The following is a 21780-nucleotide window of genomic DNA, read 5'->3' as shown; positions in this document are numbered from 1 at the left end:
GCATTGGTGTAGTCCCTTCCCCAACACTCTGTGCAAATTCCATAAGCAAGCATGAGTCACAATATGGGCAAGTATTATGAAATTAGGAAGTTGCATATGAAAGAATTTATGAATCACTGTCTATCCTGATGACTTTAACTGAATTAAACTAGGTATTTTAGATTTCTACATACCCACTGCAACAGGCAATGCTGACCGTATGACCTTGTTAACCAAATATTATTCATCAGAAAGTCTTACCCTTTGAAGTTCATCCAGCCCATATTCGACTGCTGATGTAAGTACATCCAGAGCCTGAGGAAAAGGAAAAAGTTATCAGAAGGTTGAAACAACAAATTAATGGAGATCATGATGATCATGGATTAGCGTGACCGATTTAATTTAATGGATGTCTTAATCTTGAAGCAAGAAATTATGTGTACTTCTTTCTGTCAGTGTTAATCATTTTCAACAAATTGTTGCCAGTCTCCATGTGGGGTTTTTATGTTCGACTGTATTATAATGAAGTAGAAAAAGAGATTCCCTTGGAGGATATCCACTCCACATTATTGGCAAGAAAGGCATCAGCTCTGTGATTATAGACCAGTCATGTTCTTTTTGTGTTCTTTTCAATCCAACTGCTAAAGGATAGAATATACTGCACTGGGACTGAGAAAAATGCTTCTGAAAATATATATTGATAACACCTTGGCTATAATGCTTTTGGAATGGCCTCTATTCAATTCATTTTTTGAAATATATTATCACAAAAACAATAGGGAAAAATGTGAGCTTCTCCTAATGTCACAAGGCAAGTCAGAGAATCATAGAATTTACAGTGCAGAAGGAGGCCATTCAGCCCACCGAGTCTCACTAGCCCTCGGAAAGAGCACCCCACTTAAACCCACATCTCCACCCCCTATTCCTATAACCCAACCGCAACTAGCCTTTTTTGGACACTAAGGGCAATTTAGCATGGCCAATCCACCTAACCTGCACGTCTTTGGACTGTGGGAGGAAACAGGAGCATCGGGAGGAAACTCACGCAGACACGGGGAGAACGTGCAGACTCCGCACCGGGTGACCCAAGCCGGGAATCGAACCTGAGACCCTGGAGCTGTGGAGCAACAGTGCTAACCACTGTGCTACCGTGACGTCTAAAGTTATTACACCATAGTATCTCTTTTAATTTGCTTAAAGAAAAGCTTAAGAAAAAGTCTGGAGGATATTGACTTCCAAACCATTCAGCAGCCACACCCACCTTCTGAAAGAATAAAACAAAGTTGACGAGCTGAGAAACACAAACCTGAGGCACTGCAGCATCAGCACTCCTGGGAGGGCTGAATCACAGTGTGACCAGTTTTCATAGACAAGTTTACAGGTTCCATTATAGATGTGGACATGAGAATTTGTAATGGAAAAAGTAGAAAGAAAATGCCGACAGAATAAAATTCCCTTTGTACTGAGGCCAGCATTTGCTGCCCATCTCTAATTGCCCTTGAGAAGGTGGTGGTGAGCTGCCTTCTTGAACTGCTGCAGTCGGTGTTTATGGGTACACACACACAGCTGTTGGGGAGGGAAATTCTGGAGTTTGGACAGTGAGAGAGAAGGAATGGCGCAGGATGGGGTGTAGTTTGGGCGGGGAGTTTGCAGGTGGTAGTTTTCTCACGCATTGGACTGCAGGAAAAACTTCATTCCAACCAATTCTACTTTAATGCTTCCAAATTCTGCAGGCGGCTATTAACTAGCAACTTAACATATGGGAAAAAATTGCACGTCTGCACATACCTCTTTGTCAAGATGAAGATGTACTTACAGCATAACAAGTTCCCCTAGGAAGATTTTATACAAGTGTGAAAAGGAATTTATAATAGAAATATAAAAATAAGGGTGGATGGTCTAACTTTATCATAGGGCCTGAATTATCTCCCCTCCCGATCTCCAAATCCACTTCCCCAGAAGATTACACTTCATCTTCCCTCTCAACATTACAGGTGACTTCTTGGCTAAGATCAAGCCCAAGATCAGTTGTAATGCCTATTCTTGTCAACTTGGATCTAATATGTCTCTCTTGTGGGGACCATGAATTGGATTCAATTTGAATTGTTTTTTGGAGCAAACAAGGAGATGGATTAAGGGCTTGACCTGTCCACTCTGTGCATTGTCTTTGGAACTCTGAGAAAGGAATAAAATGTGTTTTAAGAACATTCCAGGTGACTGATGAGTATTGCAGAGAGTCTGTGTGAACTTGTGGAGTAATTTTAGCTTGAAACCAGAAATATCAAAACCAAAAACCAATAAATGTGATGTGTTTCAGGGGTGGTTGGCTGTTACGGGGTATAAATTCATGAAGGAGGACAATTGGGAAAATACTAGGACAACTGGATGCTTCACCTAATCACAAACACATAACACAAGCCAATCCTTCACTGTTGCAAACAGCAGTTGTTTGAATTGGTCGACTAACCAGTGAAAAGGATATTTAACGGACTGACTTTCTGCACGGTAGCACAGTGGTTAGCACTGTTGCTTCACAGCGTCAGGGACCCGGGTTCAATTCCCGGCTTGGGTCACTGTCTGTGCAGAGTCTGTACATTCTCCCTGTGCCTGCGTGGGTTTTCTCCTGGTGCTGTGGTTTCATCCCACAAGTCCCGAAAGACATGCTTCTTCGGTGAATTGGACATTCTGAATTCTCCCTGTGTACCCAACCAGGCGCCCGAGTGTGGCGACTAGGGGATTTTCACAGTAACTTCACCAGTGTCAACGTAAGCCTACTTGTAACACTAATAAAGATTATTATTAACTTACCAAAGTCGGCTGTTAAAGGGCAATAATGGCCTCACATTGGAGTCAATAGACTTACCACCCTGTTAACACCAACATCCTCATTGTCACCATAACAGGGGCCCACTGCTAGAATGCCACAGCATTTGTTTGAGGCAATAAAGCCCATCTAATATGAAAATTAGGGTCACACAACAAAGCACAGGGTTTCAACTGCCGTCTAAGACAGACCATAGCACACTCTGGCCTATTTTACTCGTGGTACAGCAAAGGGGCCCCAAAAGGTAACTTTTCAATTATTCTCTTAGGGCCAGGAGTTAGGGCCCCAAAGGATAATCTGGGAAGTTCCCACTCAAGTTCCCTCTGTTCTCCCTCAACTCCCCATCGCGATCAAGACCACATCTTGCCTTGCCCCCTCCAAAACTGTGATTCCGATTGCCTTTTTTGCCCTCCTCCTCCCTTGCCAACTACCCTGCCAAGACTTAGTTTGCGACCTAGCCCAAAATGAATAAGCAGCTTTGGGTGCTCCATTGACTTTTGCAGCTCATTGATTCTCTTCATGAGGCCTGGGCCACGCTATGCTCTTCATGAGGCCTGGGTCATACTATGCCAGGTGACTGCCCAAGTTAAAATCTATCCATCTTGCCCAAGGAGTCAAGTACTCACTATCCTGCTGCTCAGCATCACGCAGTTTGTGTAGAGAAATTCAACCACAGCCAGAAAGACATCTGGCTGTACGTCTGAGAGATCAAATGGAACGTCATCCCCTTTCGCATCACATGACAGATGTTGCTTAGCGAACATGGCGCGAAATGCCTCACAGCGATAAGCTAAGATGCAGCGGTGGGCATACACCACTTTCCTCTCCTCTCCAACAATGAATTTTACATCACTGGTTAAAAAAACACAATAAAACAAATTATTCACAGCACACACACAAAAATTTAAACTTTTTAAATGCTTACTCTGCAGAACAAATGGAAAATCCATATAATTGGCATATCATAGCTGCCTCTTTAAAGTCTCAGTTGCTACATAGATAGAATCCCTCAAAAGACTGTGCTAGATCATGGTTGCTATTCTTTACATTGCAAAGTTTATGAAGTTCATAAAGACAATTCAGCAAAAAATCAGAACCATAAAAGGACTACTTGGCATGCAACAGAAAAATATCTTGGCATGCAACAGAAAAAGTGCTCTTTTGGTACAAGTAACAATGATTTTCCTCCTTCTCCTACAATTCGGAGTGTTGATTCCTTGTTGGGATGCAATTCCACAGTCATCAGTTACTATAAGATACTGAAGTACTCATACTTCCCACAAGCTATTCAACTGTTGAATGTATCACAGCCAAACCCAATGCTGCCCTCATGTGAAGAATGTGCAAGTACTATCTATTATCAGCGGTTGGCAAATAGGTCTAGATTTTCATGGAGTTGGGGAAGGCTCCGTGGAAGGGTGAAAATGGTGGCTAGGAATCAATTACGCCATTCCTGAACCAGTTCCTGGGGCTTCTGATTTTTAACACTGCTACTTAACACAGAGCAAGGTTGGCTGAGAGCACAGGCATCTACAAGACCTTCGAAACAGCTTGGTTCCAGCGAAAACATGGCTTGATTCATAGCTCTGGTTCTCTGATCTTTTGTCAATTGCATTGTTTATTTACACAAGATAAAGAAGTTTCAAGTGCTTGCAATTTCAGCTAGTGACACTCATTAGGAGACTGTGGCATAATGGTAATGTCACTAGAATGATGCTCTGGGAACATGCTTCAAATCCCACTATGGTAGCTGGTGGAATTTGAATTCATAGAAATCACAGAATCCCTGCAATGCAGAAGGAGGCCATTTGGCCCATTGAGTCTGCACCCACCCTCCAAAAGAGCACCCCACCCAGGTCCAATCCCCCACCCTATCCCCATAACCTGACCTAACCTTTGGACACCAAGGGGCAATTTAGCAAGGCTAAGCCACCTAAACTGCTCATATTTGGACTGATATTCAATTGATAAATATGGAATTGAAAGCTAGTCTCAGTAATGGTGGCCATGACACTATATATTGTGGTAAAAACCCACTGGTTTACGAATGTCCTTACATAGATATCTTTTTTACTGGCCTGTAATGAAATTAGTTATTTTTTGAAGAAAGTGGAAAATTATGACTGAATAGCCGTTTTGTTTGAAAAAGCTTTTTTAGCACATATTATTGTCACTATAGGGTTCACTGGTTATATACAATGATGATTGGGCATGCAAGTTTTGCTTTCATTTTAAACAGCTGCCTGTAAACCTGGGGAATGTGTTTGTATATCTGCATTTCAATTAGGTTTTATGGCCCTTGAAGTGGGAAGCTGTGTTATCAAGGGGTGAGTAGTTTAGGGAAGTTAAAACATTGTGCCAAAAATGTGTTGTTGCCGAGCAACAGGAGGCCCACAGAGACAGAGAGAAACAGAATCGCAGTTTTAAGTTCAGTTGGAAGCAGGTTCCAGAAGAAACTGCAGGGAGCAGGTTCCAAAGAATGAAAAAGAGTCCAAAACCCAGGGAGAAAGGTCCAAGAAGACCTTCTAGTTTGAGGAAAAGAACATGAATCTTGAAAAGTGAAGAGCAGAGGAAAAGACTCCAAGTTAAAAGATAGAACTGCAGGAAGCAAATTTGGAAGAAAGCGGGCTTGCAAGAAGCCAGAAGAACGGAGGGGACAGCCAATGGTTCGCAACTTACTACTATTACAGGTCTTTGGAGCAGTGGTGTTCTGCTTGGCACAGCCAAATACCTGAGAGAGTGGGTGAAAATGAAGCCTGAATGTATGTAGAGATCTAGGGGGAAGGAACATGAGAAAGGGAGGTTGAAACCTTGGGGGTGGATCCTTGTTGAAGGCGTCTAAGTGAAAGTATCATTTGGGGAAGATTCCAAAGCGAGTTCTTCTAGAGTTGAGATTGTAAACCTTTGTGTGAAAGGCAGAGTTTAGCAAGACCAGCTGGCTCACATGTGACAGGCCTCTGGAGGGAGTTGATGAGAGTTCCATAGTATGTTTGGGGTGGCATCTGTCACTGGGTTTCCGAGTGTGGTGTGTCTGACCACAGGTCATCTAATGGTTTACGTAGACTGTGTACTTATCGTGAAACAGTAGCGAGTAAGATGGCTTTTGTAAATTATGTTATCCTTACAAATCTGTATCTATATGTAAAGGAAAAGGTGTGGGTGAAGGAATTATGTAATATAGATCATCTTTTCTTGTTTATCAGCTGATCCCTGTGATTCTGTTCAGTAACTGCCATCCACCTTTCTAAACAGAAAATAAAAGTTAGGATCGATGAAACCGTGTTCCACCCTCAGATTTAACTAGTCCAGTAACAACATGAGCTGGGATCATATTTATCATAATTAAAAAGCTATCTTAGTCATCAAAGTACTGAAGGTTTACTTTCTTTTTGTCATGTTTAGTGGGAGGAGTGATGCTGCTCACAAATTTGTTTAATATTAGGAGTGATGCTGGATAGCTGAATTTTCATATCAGAAATACACGTACTCACGTCCCTCTCTCTCGCGCGCACACCCTCCCCCCTCACAAATGCACACTCATCCTTCTCTGTCGCACATACCCATCCTCCCTTCTCACACGTACTCACCACTTTCGCACGCATTCACGCACATGGACCTCCCTTCCTCTCGTCTGCCGAGGGGCTCTGTTCTCCCCTCACTCCATAGCCTACTCGGCCTCGCCTCCATGTCCTGCTGTTTTCCCGACGTCAATGACCATTCCTGCTTCGTGGTACTCCCTCCCCCTTGCTGCGTGGCCAATCCTCCCTCCTGCTCCATGGTCAGCTTTCTCCCTAGAACTTAGTTTAAAAACTTACTTTCCCACTATTTCTAGTTCATTCAATCACACGCTGGTTTTCACTGCATTAGCTGTTGATAGGCCTACAGCGAGAAACCAACCTCTGATTGTTAGTTTTGTAGCTGTGTTCAAAAGTACATTAGTTGAATGCCACATATTGGACCAGCCAGGCCTACCATGGAACTCCTTAAAAGATCATTGGAACCTTGAGAAACCCTGCTCTAGGCCATCATTACAATCTGCACCATTCAATTTCTAATTGATGATTTTTACATGCTTCCCAAATTGAAGTCAGCATATTTGTAGAGCATCCAATCATCTATATTTATATGTAACCTTATATCCTTCTTCTCTGAAGCTGCCCCAGCTATTTTTAAAGAAAAGTAGTTAACTAACATAAAACGGTTTTGGATCGGAAATGATTTCAGAAATGCACCCATGGAAATTTTAATTCCCAAATCTCACTTGATGCTTGCAAAATGTTTTGCTTCTGTCATTTCATTTTGGGCTATTATTAGGCTGTAATATATTTTAAAAGTACCATGAGCCAGGAAAATACTGCATATCATCTTTCAGTAAAGACTTCCCTCAGTGCCACATGATTCTATTACTATCTTTAAACTGGAAAGCTTAGAGATAAAAATGTGAAACCAAGAGGACCGCATCATAGATCACACATTGCAACATCAAGGTGATACACCATCAAGTTAGCACCTATATATTGAGTTGCCAATCTCTGCCATGCCACTTCCTGAAATTGTCATTAGGGAATCAATTTGTCAGACTTACAGGGGTGGTGATGAGCTGCCTTCTTGAACCACTGCAGTCCACCTCTTTTGTATGGCTTGGGTAGCAACAACTGTAACTTTATATCAAGGTGGTCAAGCTTGCACATTACATCAGAAGTGGCAGTGTGTATCACTGTATTACCTCCTTCATATTTATGAGTCAGGCATTGAGTTGTTATGTGTTCCATGGTCTGTTCTGGGTGATCACAATCGCAAACCGTTTTCAGGGGGAAAGCTCTTCGCTGGTTGGACTCAACCGAGCACAAAGGAAGATACGTACGGTTGTTGGAGGTCAGTCATCTCAGTTCCAGGACATCACTGCAGGAGATCCTCAGGGTAGTTCCCGATGCTCAACTATCTTTAGCCGCTTAATCAATTATCTTCCTTGCATCATAATGTCAGAAGTTATGATCTGACAGTTGGGTAGGTGCCATGATAACCGAATCCCAAAGGGAAACTTGGCAGCTATCACAATTCTTTTCTTTTTGTATTTTGCCACAAGAAAATATGTATAATGAAGTCAAAAGCCACACATTCGAGTCAAATGCAAAACTGCAAAACGTACCTTTCCTAGAACATAAAAATAATTTAAGTTTCCCCTACTGCCACCATATTTAGGTAAAATACAATGTAATTCCAATGTCTTATTTATTTATGACTTTTCCAAGTTGTATATCCTTTTTACTTCCCTTTGAAATTTAACAACTGAACACAACAAACTTTATTTATCTCCTGATGCAAATTACTACCCATGTCTTTTTTGCTGATGGAAGAATCAGCTTGGCCATATTTATTTCAAGTGCCTGCCTTTCACACCTAGGCACTTTGGCATCCTCAACTTTGTAGACGCCAGTCTCCAGCTTAATGAAATTATGTTCACATAGACACAAGCCTGCTTCACAGCTTCACACAATAAACCACCAAATTACTAAATATAATACCCTTTTCTTCACAGCCAGTATTGTTCTGTGTGGCAGTCTGCTGCAGAGGTGAGTTGACTCGCTGGATACATAGCCACCCATTGCTTAGCATTACCAAAAGCAGACACAGTGTTTTGGGGCAGGGTATAATCCTTGGGAGTTCCATCAGGCTTTTAATCCAAATCATGTCATAGGCCGATGACAGGTCTACGAGGGCTGCACCACCAGTCTTGAGTTCATGTGGTGTTGGTACACCCACAATGCTGTTTGGATGAGAGTTTCAGGATTTTGATCCAGTAAAGGAAAGGTGATATAGTTCCAAGTCAGGATGGTGTGTGACTTGGAGGGGAACTTGCAGGTAGTAGTGTTCCCCTGCATCTGCTGCCTTTGTCATTATAGGTGTTAGAAGTCGCTTGTTTGGAAGGTGCTGTTAACAGAGTCTTGGTGGGTTATTGCAGTGCATCTTGTCAATGGTACATACTGTTGCCACTATGCATCAGTGGTGAAGGTGAATGCTGAAGGTGGTGGATGGGATGCCAATCAAGTGGGCTGCATTGTCCTGGATGGTGTCAAGCTTCTTGAGTGTCGCTGGAGCTGCACTCATCCAAGCAAGTGGACATCACATTCCCGACTTTTGCCTTGTAGAAGACAGGCTCTGGGACATTGGGAAGTGAGTTACTCTCTGTACAATCCCTAGCCTCTGACCTGCTCTTGGAGCCACAGTATATATATGACTGGTCCAGTTCAGTTTCTAGCCAATGGTAACCCCCAAGATAATAGATAGCACTCAATTACAAGAGAGCATCTCTCGCCATTACAAAATGACAACATGTCAAAAGTACTTCCATGGCAAGAAAACGTTTTTGATCACTCTGTGATCTCAAAAATTGATTTATAAATATATATTATTTAATGTTTCCAGAATTGGAAGAGTCCTGACAAAAAAAGCCTTCACCGACTCGTATATAGGGAGATATCAGGAAGAACAACAACAAAGATATTGACATTAAATATACATACAATTACCTTTATTTTCTTTAAATGTTGGAAGTATACCTGGCTGCAACTTTATTCAGTCATATGGAATTTATTCTTGGCTCTTGGAACCTACGTTTTTGGAACACCTGAAGGTGTTATAATCCTGCAATATATTGCTTGCATTCTCATATGCACTATGCTTTATTTTACATTTATCAGATGTTGTCATCTTGCAGTGATTACATCAATTGTTAATCATTCAATGTGGCTTCATCACTCATCAGAAACTTGGACATGACAGCTATCATCTTACTTTTGAAAAGTTAGGGCACGTGATTTTTTTTTGAGGTAGTAATTTGTTTTTCCTCCAATCTGCTCAGCAAACTTAACTTCCCCTGGGATTTTTTTTAATGCAAAACTGCAAAATTCCAGCAAAAAATCATGCAACAAACAGCAACTGTAGAGAAATCAGCAGGATGTGAGAAACACATCCCCATCCATTATTTACAGGCTGCCTCTCAGAGCATACTTGAATAACATTTAGAGACTGCTGAATTTGGGGTCTTCTGGCTTACTACATTGTCTGAACCCCCTTTGGTTTTCATTTTAGAAATTTTAAAAAAAAGATAGTGGCAGCCTCTGTGGCGTGTGACTGCAAAACAAAAACAATTCTGAGCATCAAGACAGTTGCTTATTCAAAAAATGCAGTTGATGTTATAAATCTCGAGCAGGAGGAATCTGCATTTATATAGTGTCTTTCACAACCCCCAAGATGTCTCGACACACCACACCCAATAAATATTTTTCAAGCGGTCATTATTGTTGTGATGTAGGAGAATAGGCTTTTATTTTAACAGTATTGAAGACAGTTTATGTACCTGGGGTTGCTAAATTATTACAAACGTTTTCCCCACAACTGGTTCTTGCTGAAGTGCAGCTTTTCATGGTAATTTCTTTAAAAATCCCCCCTCACTAAGTGTTATCCACAAACTATTATTTACAGGTGTGGTCAGCGTGAGGCCTACCACTCTCTTGTAATCCCCGAACTTTCCTACTTTCCCCGGCCGCTCTCACCTCAACTCCGGCGCGTTGATCATTCTCCTCATGTCGGCGGCGAAGGCGCCGAGGTTTCCCCGCAAATAGGCGGAGTGGAAAGGGTCGGACATGTCTCCGAGCCCGGGGGGGCAGGAGGCTGCACGTCCGGGGTGACGGCCCTGCAGCCAGCCGGGGAGAGATGGAAATGGAGAGAAGGGAGAACACCAGAGAAGGAAATAAAACGGGAGCATGTAAAATTGCGTGGAGGGAGGAAAAGATGAACAAAGTGCATTCATTTGAGGAAAGCCAAATTTAAAAGTGTTGAAAACCAGCATTTGCCATGGTAATTTGCCATATAAAGAGCCCATGATCAGGAAAGTAATTTTCCCAGGAAGGGATGCTGAAGCCTTTGACAAACAGTCATCCAGATTCCAAAAGTTTAGCTCCCTTCTCTCTCCACAGATGCTGCCAGACCTGCTGAGATTGTCCAGCATTTTCAGTTTTTGTTCCAGATTCTGCATTAATTTGCTTTTATCTGAAACCTCCAACGTGCCCGGATGTGGGATACATGCACATTCCTGTTTTTGTGCTAACCCCTCCACACACCCTTTGCCTGGCAAAAACGGGTTGGAGAGGGAACATGTAAGGGACAGTGACCATAGCATTGTCAGGTTTAGGTTAGCTATAGAAAAAAGAGAAGCAGCAATCCAGAGTGTAAAAACAATTAAACGGGGGAGGTCCATTTTCATGGGATGGGAACAGACCTGGTCCAGGTGAATTGGAATCAGATATTGTCAGGCGAAATTCTAACTGAACAGTGGGTTGCCTTCAGGGTTGTGAAGATGCATTCCCACATGGGGATGGTAGGATAAACAAAGTCAAGAGTTTCCAGTGTGACGATAAAGAGTAAGATGAAACAGAAATCCAGCGTGTTTGACAGTTGTCAGATTGGTGATAAACATGAGAACCAAGCTGAAAAGCTATTTTTTCGAACTTTGTATATTTTCAGAGGCCAAGGACTACGACTCCCAACAACCCGGAGCTCCAGAGCAAGCGTAGAGTAGCAGGGATGGTGCGCAAATCCGACCACAGGGCCGAGGGAGATGGCGCGAGAGGACTGCTCATTTGACCTAGTATGCAGCGCAAAGAGAGAGCACATATGATTAATCTGGACTAGAGAACCTGAAGGTTAGCAACTCAAGTCTCGGAGCAACCACAGGAGCACCAGACGCTCGGGTCTGAAGACCAAGGATCAGCTCAGTGCCACTGGGATTTGGACTCACAGACGCCCAGGAGCAGTAGCAGCTTGTTGCAACTGGGATGAAAGCTGACAGCAGTGCAGCTGGGAATCTGGAACTGTGTCTGAGTATATAGATCTGTAGTGCAGTCGAGCAAATAACGTGGGATACAGTCTAAAAACAAAGTGATTGAGCGTTTGGGAGGTGATCAGTCATTGGGGAAGTTTGAGCTAAAGTCCGGTTGCCTGACAATTCATTACAAGCAGAAAAAACAAGGGTTTCCAGGCTGAGTTAGAGTTGCTGTTGAGGAGAATCAGAGGCCATGGGCGTGATTCTCCACTCCCGCGCCGGTTGGGAGAATTGCCTGGGCCGCTGAAATTTCCGGGGACGCCGGTCCGACGCCCTCCCTCGATTCTCCTAAGCGGCAGGAACGGCCCGGTCGGGTTTCGCAGGCCGGAGAATCGCCGGAGACACCCAAAATGGCGATTCTCCGGCACCCCCGCTATTCTGAGGCCCGGACAAAACGGCGGGTTTCCCCCAGCGCCGTCCACACCTGGTCGCTACAGTCGTGGGCAGTGCGTGAACGGTGGGGGGCGGCCTGTGGGGGGGCGAGGGGGGATCCTGCACCGCGCTTCACCTTGAATGTGGGGTGGCCCGCGATCGGTGCCCACTGATCGTCGAGCCATCCTCTCTGAAGGAGGACCTCCTTCCTTCCACGGCCCCGCAAGATCCGTCCCCCATCTTCTTGTGGGGCGGATTTGGACAGGACGGCAACCACACATGCGCAGATGACATCAGTTATGCGGCGCCGGCCGCGTCATCTATGCGGCGCCGCTTTTACGCGGGCGACAAGGCCTGGCGCGGGTAGATGACGCGGCCCCGATACTGGCCCAGTGTCAGGGCCTGAATCGGTCGGGACCGGGGCCATTCCGCGCCGTCGTGAACCTCAACGGCGTTCACGACGGCGCGGCCACTTCGGCGTGGGGGTGGAGAATCCCGCCCAGTACCCGCGAAGGAGAGGATTTAAAATTGTGAGGAAGACAGAGTCAAAAGGATTTTTGTGACTCACTTTGATCACATGTCTAAGCAGGTTACTGAGAACATCTGTGGGATCTGTCTTGATTATATCTGTCATTTGAATGCAATTTGTATTTGCCCACAATTTGACTGTTAATTCATGTTTATCCTGTCTTAACTCTGGCTGTTAGAGTACAAGATAGTGTTTACTTTTTGTTGACTCTTGTACAGTAAAATATTTTCTGTTTGTTTAAAACCATGTAATCCTATGGCGTTACTCTCTTAGTAAATACCTGAGATTTCAAATTTTCTCTACTTTAAACAAAAGTTACTCGGCCCTAACCGATCATAACAATATACAAAATGGGAAGTAAAAAAACTTTAAAACTTGTGTGCTGTAACCATTCAATGATTCAGTGACAGACCATGGGATAAAGATTAATGTTGATTATTGACTTTGCACAGAACCCTAAGTACTATCTTTTAAAATGATACTCTGAATGATAGGAACTCCTGATGCTCATCAACAGTCTAAAATTGTATCCAAAATCAGAGCATGAAAATGTAATTTTTCAAATTATTCATATAAATATACATTAAAGAGAATTTACGTTGGCTCCTCAGTTAATTGCAATGTGATTTCTTCAATGGTTTGTCAATATCCATAATCGTTGTAGCTTATAAGGCATTTAGCCTAAATTTGACAATATTAACTATATATTGATTTACCTGTATGGAGAAGGAAGATTGTATTTACCTACTTTTCCTGTGTAAAAGATGCTTCAAGTCAACTATATCTTTCTGCCACTTTTATATCCAGAATCCTTTCTTAACCTTTACATCCTGATACAGCAGATATTCTCAACATGATGCAAGGTTTCTGAATATAGCACCAGTTGGTTCCTTGACTGCAGATAATCCTTTTTGACCTTAACTTACCCAATGTCTTAAACAGTAGTCCAACAATAACAACAACTTGTATTTATGTGAAGAGAAATAAATACATTACTAATCTTTGCTCTAGATAAAGATCCACAAACATCAATTTGTTCATTCTCTCTCTCTTTGAATTGTATAGGAAAACGTAAGATCTTAATGGGCTTCAGTCACTCGCTTGAAAGGTGCCTTTACAGTTCTTCTAAACTGATCATTTGATCATTGTGTTGTTTGTTTGTAATTGTTAGAGACACCCTTATCTGAGAGACTCCTCCTCCTCTTCAGTTACTAGGCCCTAAGATGGTGTTGTTCCATGGTTATGTTTGGCAAGGTACTGCAGTGGTTTGCTATTGCCTTCTGCAAGTTCTGGATGACCAGGAGACAGTCCCAGACTTACCACCTGCCATAGGTGTATTGGAAGGGCTTGCAAGTTGATAATCAACCTGTTTGGCCATGTTTTCTATATGAAAGACTATATTGACATCTTATTGCATAATCCTTGCAAACAAAGGACACCCACTTGCCGACAATGTTTTTTCTTGCTAAATATCATACATACCCTGAACCATTCTGGAAAAGAGCAACATTGAACCATTTTATTTCTAGCGCCGATACAAGTCTACATACTATTTGCAAATGAACGAGCAGGTTTCAGCTGAGGCAGCAGTGGCAGTATATCACTTGGCCTTAATATTACTAGGCTCACCCATCATTGTTGTTTACAACTCCTACTGGAAAGGAAAACTGTATGGAGACTGGTTAACGGTAGGATTGGACTTGACTATTATAGTGGAGAGCTTGCCAAAACTCGCTGATGGTCATTTAAATGAACCACAATTCTCAGAGAAGTGAGTTCTTGACCTTTGAGAACATATGAGACAGAGGCCAGGTACACTGCATTAGCAGAAAGCAAAATTAGAGGGCTAATTGTTTCACATCACATTTGATACATCCAAATGCCCGTAACCTGGCATACCTGTTGGCAAGGGAAGATGCAATGACAATTTTAGGAAGAATGAGAAAAATGTAAACTACAACTGAGACATGTTACAGTGTTTATTTAAAAAGTGACCACAGACATAGCTATGAGGTAACAGAGCCAGCCTAGTAATGAGATGTTTTTCGAACTCCCTAAATATGCCAAGGACTAACAAATACTAATGACTTGAAAAGTGTAAAGGGATTGATGTCAAACATGTCAGACATTGAGGTAAAATATATACGTAATATGACTTGGACTCTGACAAAAGTTAATGTTGTTTGAGAAAATTGTTACAGTGCTGAAGTTGTCGCCTTGGAGACGTATATGGGTGGCAAGCTGCCCAGATCTCTGCTGCCTCAATAGTTTGAGTCCGCTTTCCTTCATGTAGTGCAGTGGTGCAATAAGCCTTTCAATCAATGGTCAATCGTTTATCAGGTGGTAAATGCATTGGGAGAATGATTAATCCTTTTTTTTTGTTTTGTAGTCATTTTGGGAGGCTCAAAGAGAGTTGATAACATCCCCATGGAAGTGCAAAACATTAAGCCAATGTTTTTATCAGGACTGCTTCTACATTGATCACAGCAATAAGTAAGGTTTTGGGAGAGTCTTAATGCTTTTTTAACTTGGACTGCAGAAATCTGGCAGAGATTTGTTGCCTTCGCTTTCTTTCTAGGGTAAGACTGTTTAACTCCCTTGCTGGTAAACATTTATTTCAAGTTGTTAAAATTAGTTGGAGATTGTACGGTATTTAGTTCCTACCCAGGTCGTGTTATTTTTAAAATACAAATTTCCCCTCCAGTGAGGAGTGGATGACATGATCTATATGATCTCCAAAAAATGTTGAAAGGTGTCATCTATAGGACAGAATTCAAGAAAAATACATTGCTTTTGATGAATAATATTTTTTGTTGAAACACAGGTTGTTGCAGAAGGGTAACGCGACATCCAGATTTTCTGCAGCCATTCATATGAGGTGCCAATGAGCATGAATAATTTATGATTCTCAGTGTGTAACTTTTAAGATAAAGTGGAGATGCAATGTCCTTTGTTAATCGCCACAATTCAGCCAGGTTCAAAAATTCACCTGGATTGTCAGGACCATTAGGTGAGTTTAGACGAGGGGTCACACAGTGGTGCAGCGGTTAGCACTGCTGCCTCACGGTGCTGAGGACCTGGGTCGGTCCCAACCCCGGGTCACTGTCTGTGTGGAGTTTGCACATTCTCCCTGTGTCTGCGTGGGTCTCACCCCAAAACCCAAACATGTGCAGGGTAGGTGGATTGGCCACACTAAATTGCCCCTTAATTAGGAAAAATTGAATTGGGTATTTTAAATTTATATTAAAAAAGTGAGTCCAGGCATACATGCTACACAAAGGGTTGGGAAAATAGGATGATGTCGATCTTGGTGGTGGCAAGTTACTCCTGTATTTTAAAATTAACATCTTAGATAAGTGTAACAATTGTCAAAAGACTGAAGAATAGATAAGCTGGCTAGTAGGGGGAATGGTAGATAATATGTCACGGTAGTGACGCAGTTAATGGCCTTCTGAGACCAGATGTTGGGGTTTCAAATCTCTGTCCAGGATTTGAGCACAAAATTTATGCTGATGCATTAGGACAATGATGTTAAGTTATTCATACAGTAAATGGCAGAGCCCTTAAGAGTATTGACAGGCAGATTGGATTGATTGGTTTATTGTCACATGTACCGAGGTACAGCGTAAAGTATTGTTCTGCGTGCAGCTCAAACAGATCATTCTGTACCTGAAAAGAAAATACACAATAGGGCAAACATAAAATACACAATGTAAATACATAGACACAGACATTGGGTGAAGCATTCAGAAGTGTAGTGCTACTCAGTAGAGAAGATGTGTGAAGCGATCAGATCAATCCATAAGTCCATCAGTCCATGAGAGGGTAATTTAGGAGTCTGGTAACAGCGGGAAAGAAGATGTTGAATCTGTTGATTTGATTTATTGTCACATGTACTGAAGTACAGTGAAAAGTATTTTTCTGCGGCAGAGGGAATGTACACAGTACCTACGTAGTAGACAAAAAGAATAATCAACAGAGTACATAGAGGAATGGTGCATCGACAAACAGTGATTGGTTACAGTGCTGAACAAGGGGCTAACAAAGCAAATACAAAGCAAGAGCATCATAGGGTATCGTGAATAGTGTTCTTACAGCGAACAGATCAGTCCGAGGGGGAGTCGTTGAGGAGTCTTATAGCTGTGGGGAAGAAGCTGTTCCTACGTCTGGATGTGCAGGTCGTCAGACTTCTGTATCTTCTGCCTGATGGAAAGGTCTGGAAGAAGGCAATGCCTGGGTGGGAGGGGTCTCTGATAAAGCTGTCTGCCTTCCTGAGGCAGCGGGAGGTGTATACAGAATCAATGTGAGGATGGCAAGCTTGTGTGATGCGTTGGGCTGAGTTCACCACACTCTGCAGTTTCTTGCGATCTTGGACCAAGCAGTTGCCATACCAAGCCACAGGATGCTCTTTATGGCACATCTGTAGAAGTTTGTGAGAGTCGATGCAGACATGCTGAATTTCTTTAGCTTCCGTAGGAAGTAGAGACGTTGTTGGGCTTTCTTGACTGTTGCATCAACGTGAGTGGACCAGGACAGACTGTTGGTGATGGTGACCCCCAGGAACTTAAAGCTGTCGACCATCGCCACTTCGGAACCATTGATGCAGACGGGAGTGTGTGTCCTGCAATGCTTCCTGAAGTCGATGATCAGTTCCTTTGTCTTTCCAACATTTATAGAGAAGTTAGTGCGTGTTCATAGAATTTACAGTGCAGAAGGAGGCCATTCAGACCATCAAGTCTGCACCGGCTCTTGGAAAGAGCACCCTACCCAAGCCCACACCTCCACCCTATCTCCATAACCCAGTAACCCCACCTAACACTAAGGGCAATTTTGGACACTGAGGGCAATTTAGCATGGCCAATCCACCTAACCTGCACATCTTTGGACTGTGGGAGGAAACCGGAGCATCTGGAGGAAACCCACACACACACGGGGAGAATATGCAGACTCCGCACAGACAGTGACCTAAGCTGGGAATCGAACCTGGGACCCTGGAGCTGTGAAGCAATTGTGCTAACCACTATGTTACCGTGCTGCCCATTAGTGCGTGTTCTCAGACCTTTGTATCTCCTGCCCGATGGAAGAAGTTGGAAGAGTGAGTAAGCCGGGTGGGAGGGGTCTTTGATTATGCTGCCCGCTTTCCCAAGGCAGCGGGACGTGTAGACAGTGCCAATAGTTGGGAGGCGGGTTTGTGTGATGGACCGGGCTGTGTTCACGACTCTCTGTAGTTTCTTGCGGTCTTGGGCCGAGCAGTTGCCCTAACAGGCTGTGATGCAGCCAGATAGGATGCTTTCTATGGTGCATCGGTAAATGTTGGTAAGAGTCAATGTGGACATGCCGAATTTCCTTAGTTTCTTGAGGAAGTATAGGAGCTGTTGTGCTTTCTTGGTCGTAGCATCAACATGGGTGGACAAGGACAGATTTTTGGTGATGTGCACACCTAGGAATTTGAAGCTGTCAACCATCTCCACCTCGGCCCAATTGATGCAGACAGGGGTGTGTACAGTGCTTTGCTTCCTGAAGTCAATGACCAGCTCTTTAGTTTTGCTGACATTGATCGTTACACCATTCCACTAGGTTCTCTATTTCCCTCCCAAGGGATGGGTGTACAGGTCCACAGGTCACTGAAAGTGGTAATGCAGATGGAGAAGGTAGTCAAAAATTCATAGAGCATGCTTGCTTTCATCGGCCGGGGCATTAAGTATAAAAATTGGCAAGTCGTGCTGCAGCTACATAGAACCGTAGTTAAGCCACACTTAGAATATAGTGTTCAATTCTGGTTGCCACACTACCAGAAGGATTTGGAGGCTTTGAAAGAGTACAGAAGAAGTTTACCAGGATGTTGCCTGGTATGGAGGGCATTAGCTATGAGGAGAGTTCGGATACATGAGGTATGTTCTCACTAGAACGACGGAAGTTGAGGGGCGACCTGATAGATGTCTACGTAATTATGAGAGACATGGTCAGAGTGGATAGTCAGAAACTTTCCCCAGGGTGCAAGCGTCAATTACTACATAGGTTTAAGGTGCAAGGGGCATAATTTAGAGGAGATGTGCAAGGGAAGTTTTTTACGCAGAGGATAGTGGATGCCTGGAACTCGCTGCTGGAGGAGGTGGTGGAAGCAGGTATTATAGTGACATTTAAGGGAGACATTCAAACACATGAATAGGATGGGAATAGCGAGAAATGGACCCCAGATGTGTAGAAGGTTTTAAGTTAGATGGACAGCGTGATCAGCGGAGGCTTGGAGGGCTTAAGGGCCTGTTCCTGTACTATACTTTTCTTTGTTTCTTTGTTTCTTTTGGATGAGACATTTAACTTCCTCCATTTGCCTGTTTAGGTAGTTGCAAATGATCCCATGATAGCTAAATTAAAGTTTCAATGTCCTGGCTAATATTCCTGCTCCAACTAGAACCATGAAAGCAGATTTACTGATCAGCATTTCCCTTGCTGTGTGCAAATTGGCTGTCGTATTTGCCTATATAAGAATAATCAATGCATTGCTAAAATACCGTGCTTGTTGCGACTGAGGTGGCTCTCCTGTGGAGGTAATAACAATACTTTGGACTTACAGAGCAACTTCGCAGGAGAGTTAGAAAATTTGACACTGAGCCACATAAAGAGATATTAAGGCAGAGGGCCATAACTTTGGTCAAAAGGTAGGTTTTAAGGAGCATCTTAATGGAGGAAAGAATAATAGAGAGGTGGAGAGGTTGAGGAAGGAAATTCCATAGTTTAGGGCTGGCAGCTGAAGGTAAGTTGCCAGTGGTGAAATAATTAAAATCAGACTGGTCAAGAAACCAGAATTAGATCAGCGTAGATATTTTGGACATGACTCTGTAGTAACTGGGCTGCTATATCATCTGTCCGGGTAACCTTGGCTTGCCTCCTTCCAATTATATGTGCTGGCCACAATGGATGGTATTGAACTCCACTGAAACTCACACCATCTACCTCACATCTTCTGAGGTTGTCCTCAGTAGTTCCACAGGATTGTGAGGTTTGTTCAACATCCTTCTATACAGAACACAATCTGTGAGGTTAGGATCAGAAGGCTCTACATCGGGGGCTGTCATCCCCTGATGCTTTTCCGAACCCAGGCGGTTTGCATTTTCTTTTTTTTTCTTTTTAAAAAATTTAAAGGACCCAATTCATTTTTTTTCCAATTTATGGGGCAATTTTTGCATGGCCAATCCACCTTCCCTGCACATCTTTGGGGTGTGGGTTGAGACCCACGCAGACACAGGGAGAATGTGCAAACTCCACACAGACAGTGACCCGGGGCCACAGTGCCGCCCTGGTATGCATTTTCACTCCTCATTCCAGCTCCCTTGTGCTTGATGCTTCACCGACTAACCGTGTCTCATCAGTTGTAACTAACATGATTTGAAAGGGGACACTGGTGCAGAAAGACTTATGGGTGTGCATATTCATAACCCCAACCTGCTACCTAGTACACAAATGCACTAATCATGGGATATATTTTAGGATCAGCATCAAGATCAGTTGACAGCCAGACATTCCGCCCAGTCAGGATTCCAACAACACCGTTGTGTGGCAGGAATTGTTAGGCCGAGATGTTTGCTTCAGTACTGTGTAATCAGTAAATGAAGGCTGCTGAACAAATAAACAAGTTGGAACATTACTTAGATATTTCTTTGCCTGTTGGAACATGTTAGTTTTCTTTGATATACACAAGGTTGTGATATTCTTGGCAACACTCATTACTTTAGCTCAGTAAAATAAATGCACATGGATCCACCAACCTCTGGTTCAATCCTTGGTCTGTTCTGAGCCAATTGAGCTTAACCAAGGCAGCAGTAGGACAGCTACAGTGGACATGGAATAGAATTTTAGCCATGGTTTTACAATCCAATCATATCCAACAACCGCTGTTAGAAGTATAAATGTATGGGTGAGGACAAGTTGGATTACATATATCGCCTGAGGAAATCTATCCAATTTTCATAGAATTCCTACAATGCAGAAGGAGTCCATTCAGCCCAGGCCCCTCCCCTATCCCCGTTGTAGCCAACTCAGATGGCCACCTGCAAAGGACCATGGGAATTATGGCCAACCCAGGACTCAGACAGACGCAGAGCTTGGGTGTGTATTTGCAACCCAAATAACTAGATGCTGATTTGTTATGCGCTAGGTTTAGCATAAGCAGCTTCCTTGTGGTGCACTTGACAGACGTGGAGATAACTTCAACACGTTTATTAAACCATTTACACTTCTATTACTCGGGTTCGACACTACTGCCAGTCCTACGATAGCTACCCAGACTGACTAACCAGTTTCTGCAATCCATGTGGTGGGAGGGATAAGAAGAGACACAGCCCTGTGCTCGGTCTCTCTTGGATCCGGCCTATGCCAACCAAAGTGTAGCATAATGACCAGACAGACAAGTTCAAGACCAACGATCGCTACCAGACGGATGAGCCCAGCAGAAACAGAGCCACTTCTTCCACCCAGCCACGCAAGATCCGGACAAAGGCCTTGTCCATCTGCATAGGTTGCCCTGAAGTTAAGTATAGGTTTATCATAGAATTTACAGTGCAGAAGGAGGCCATTCGGCCCATCAAGTCTGCACCGGCTCTTGGAAAGAGCACCCTACCCAAGGTCAACACCTCCACTCTATCCCCATACCCAGTAACCCCACCCAACACTAAGGACAATTTTGGACACTAAGGGCAATTGATCATGGCCAATCCACCTAACCTGCACATCTTTGGACTGTGGGAGGAAACCGGAGCACCCGGAGGAAACCCACGCACACACGGGGAGGATGTGCAGACTCCGCATAGACAGTGACCCAAGGTGGAATCGAACCTGGGACCCTGGAGCTGTGAAACAATTGTGCTATCCACAATGCTACCGTGCTGCCCCAAGGTTATTGTAGTTGTTAGGTGTAGTTTAACTTATAGCGTTCTGCGTTGCATGTCGAAGTAATCCTTGTGTGTAAATAAACCATCTTTGAACTTGAACTGACTAACTGGTTGTGTGGTCCTTTGTTCGATATCCGGTAAAGCCTTGTGATGGTATAATTTGAAACCTGGCGACTCTAAAGATCATTATTAATTGGCAACATTACTCGGGTGCCGATTGGCAACATTATTGGCGACTCCGCAGGGACTCGAATTAGAAGTGATTTTGTCACTCCGAGAGAACCCACAAACTTTGAAATCCAAC

General features: G+C 43.4%; 2 protein-coding genes and 1 long non-coding RNA gene across 5 annotated transcripts in view; 2 read left to right on the top strand and 1 right to left on the bottom strand.

Moving 5' to 3' along the window:
* LOC140426227 (BTB/POZ domain-containing protein 19-like) overlaps nt 1-10655 on the bottom strand; it is a 253562-nt gene extending 242907 nt beyond the window's left edge. For both annotated transcript variants that reach the window (XM_072510724.1, XM_072510725.1), the window contains exons 1-3: nt 10360-10655; nt 3430-3655; nt 241-294 (exon numbers count right to left, since the gene is read on the bottom strand). In XM_072510724.1, coding sequence (XP_072366825.1) covers nt 241-294; nt 3430-3655; nt 10360-10655 — 576 coding nt within the window. The remainder of the gene's footprint in view (nt 1-240; nt 295-3429; nt 3656-10359) is intronic.
* LOC140426230 (uncharacterized) lies at nt 10015-13198 on the top strand. 2 transcript variants are annotated; one of them, XR_011948162.1, is made up of 2 exons: nt 10015-10231; nt 11330-13198. It is a non-coding gene; the product is annotated as an uncharacterized lncRNA (long non-coding RNA). The 2 variants fall into 2 exon arrangements; XR_011948161.1 differs by lacking the exon at nt 10015-10231 and adding an exon at nt 10510-10663.
* A 1803-nt stretch (nt 13199-15001) lies between these two features.
* LOC140426226 (dynein light chain Tctex-type 5-B) overlaps nt 15002-21780 on the top strand; it is a 46924-nt gene continuing 40145 nt past the window's right edge. The window contains exon 1 of the mRNA XM_072510723.1: nt 15002-15167. The gene's annotated coding sequence lies outside the window, so the exon portion shown is untranslated. The remainder of the gene's footprint in view (nt 15168-21780) is intronic.

This window comes from Scyliorhinus torazame, chromosome 7, assembly GCF_047496885.1.
Source record: "Scyliorhinus torazame isolate Kashiwa2021f chromosome 7, sScyTor2.1, whole genome shotgun sequence".
NCBI lineage: Eukaryota > Metazoa > Chordata > Chondrichthyes > Carcharhiniformes > Scyliorhinidae > Scyliorhinus > Scyliorhinus torazame.
This window is presented reverse-complemented; position numbering and strand designations above follow the sequence as displayed.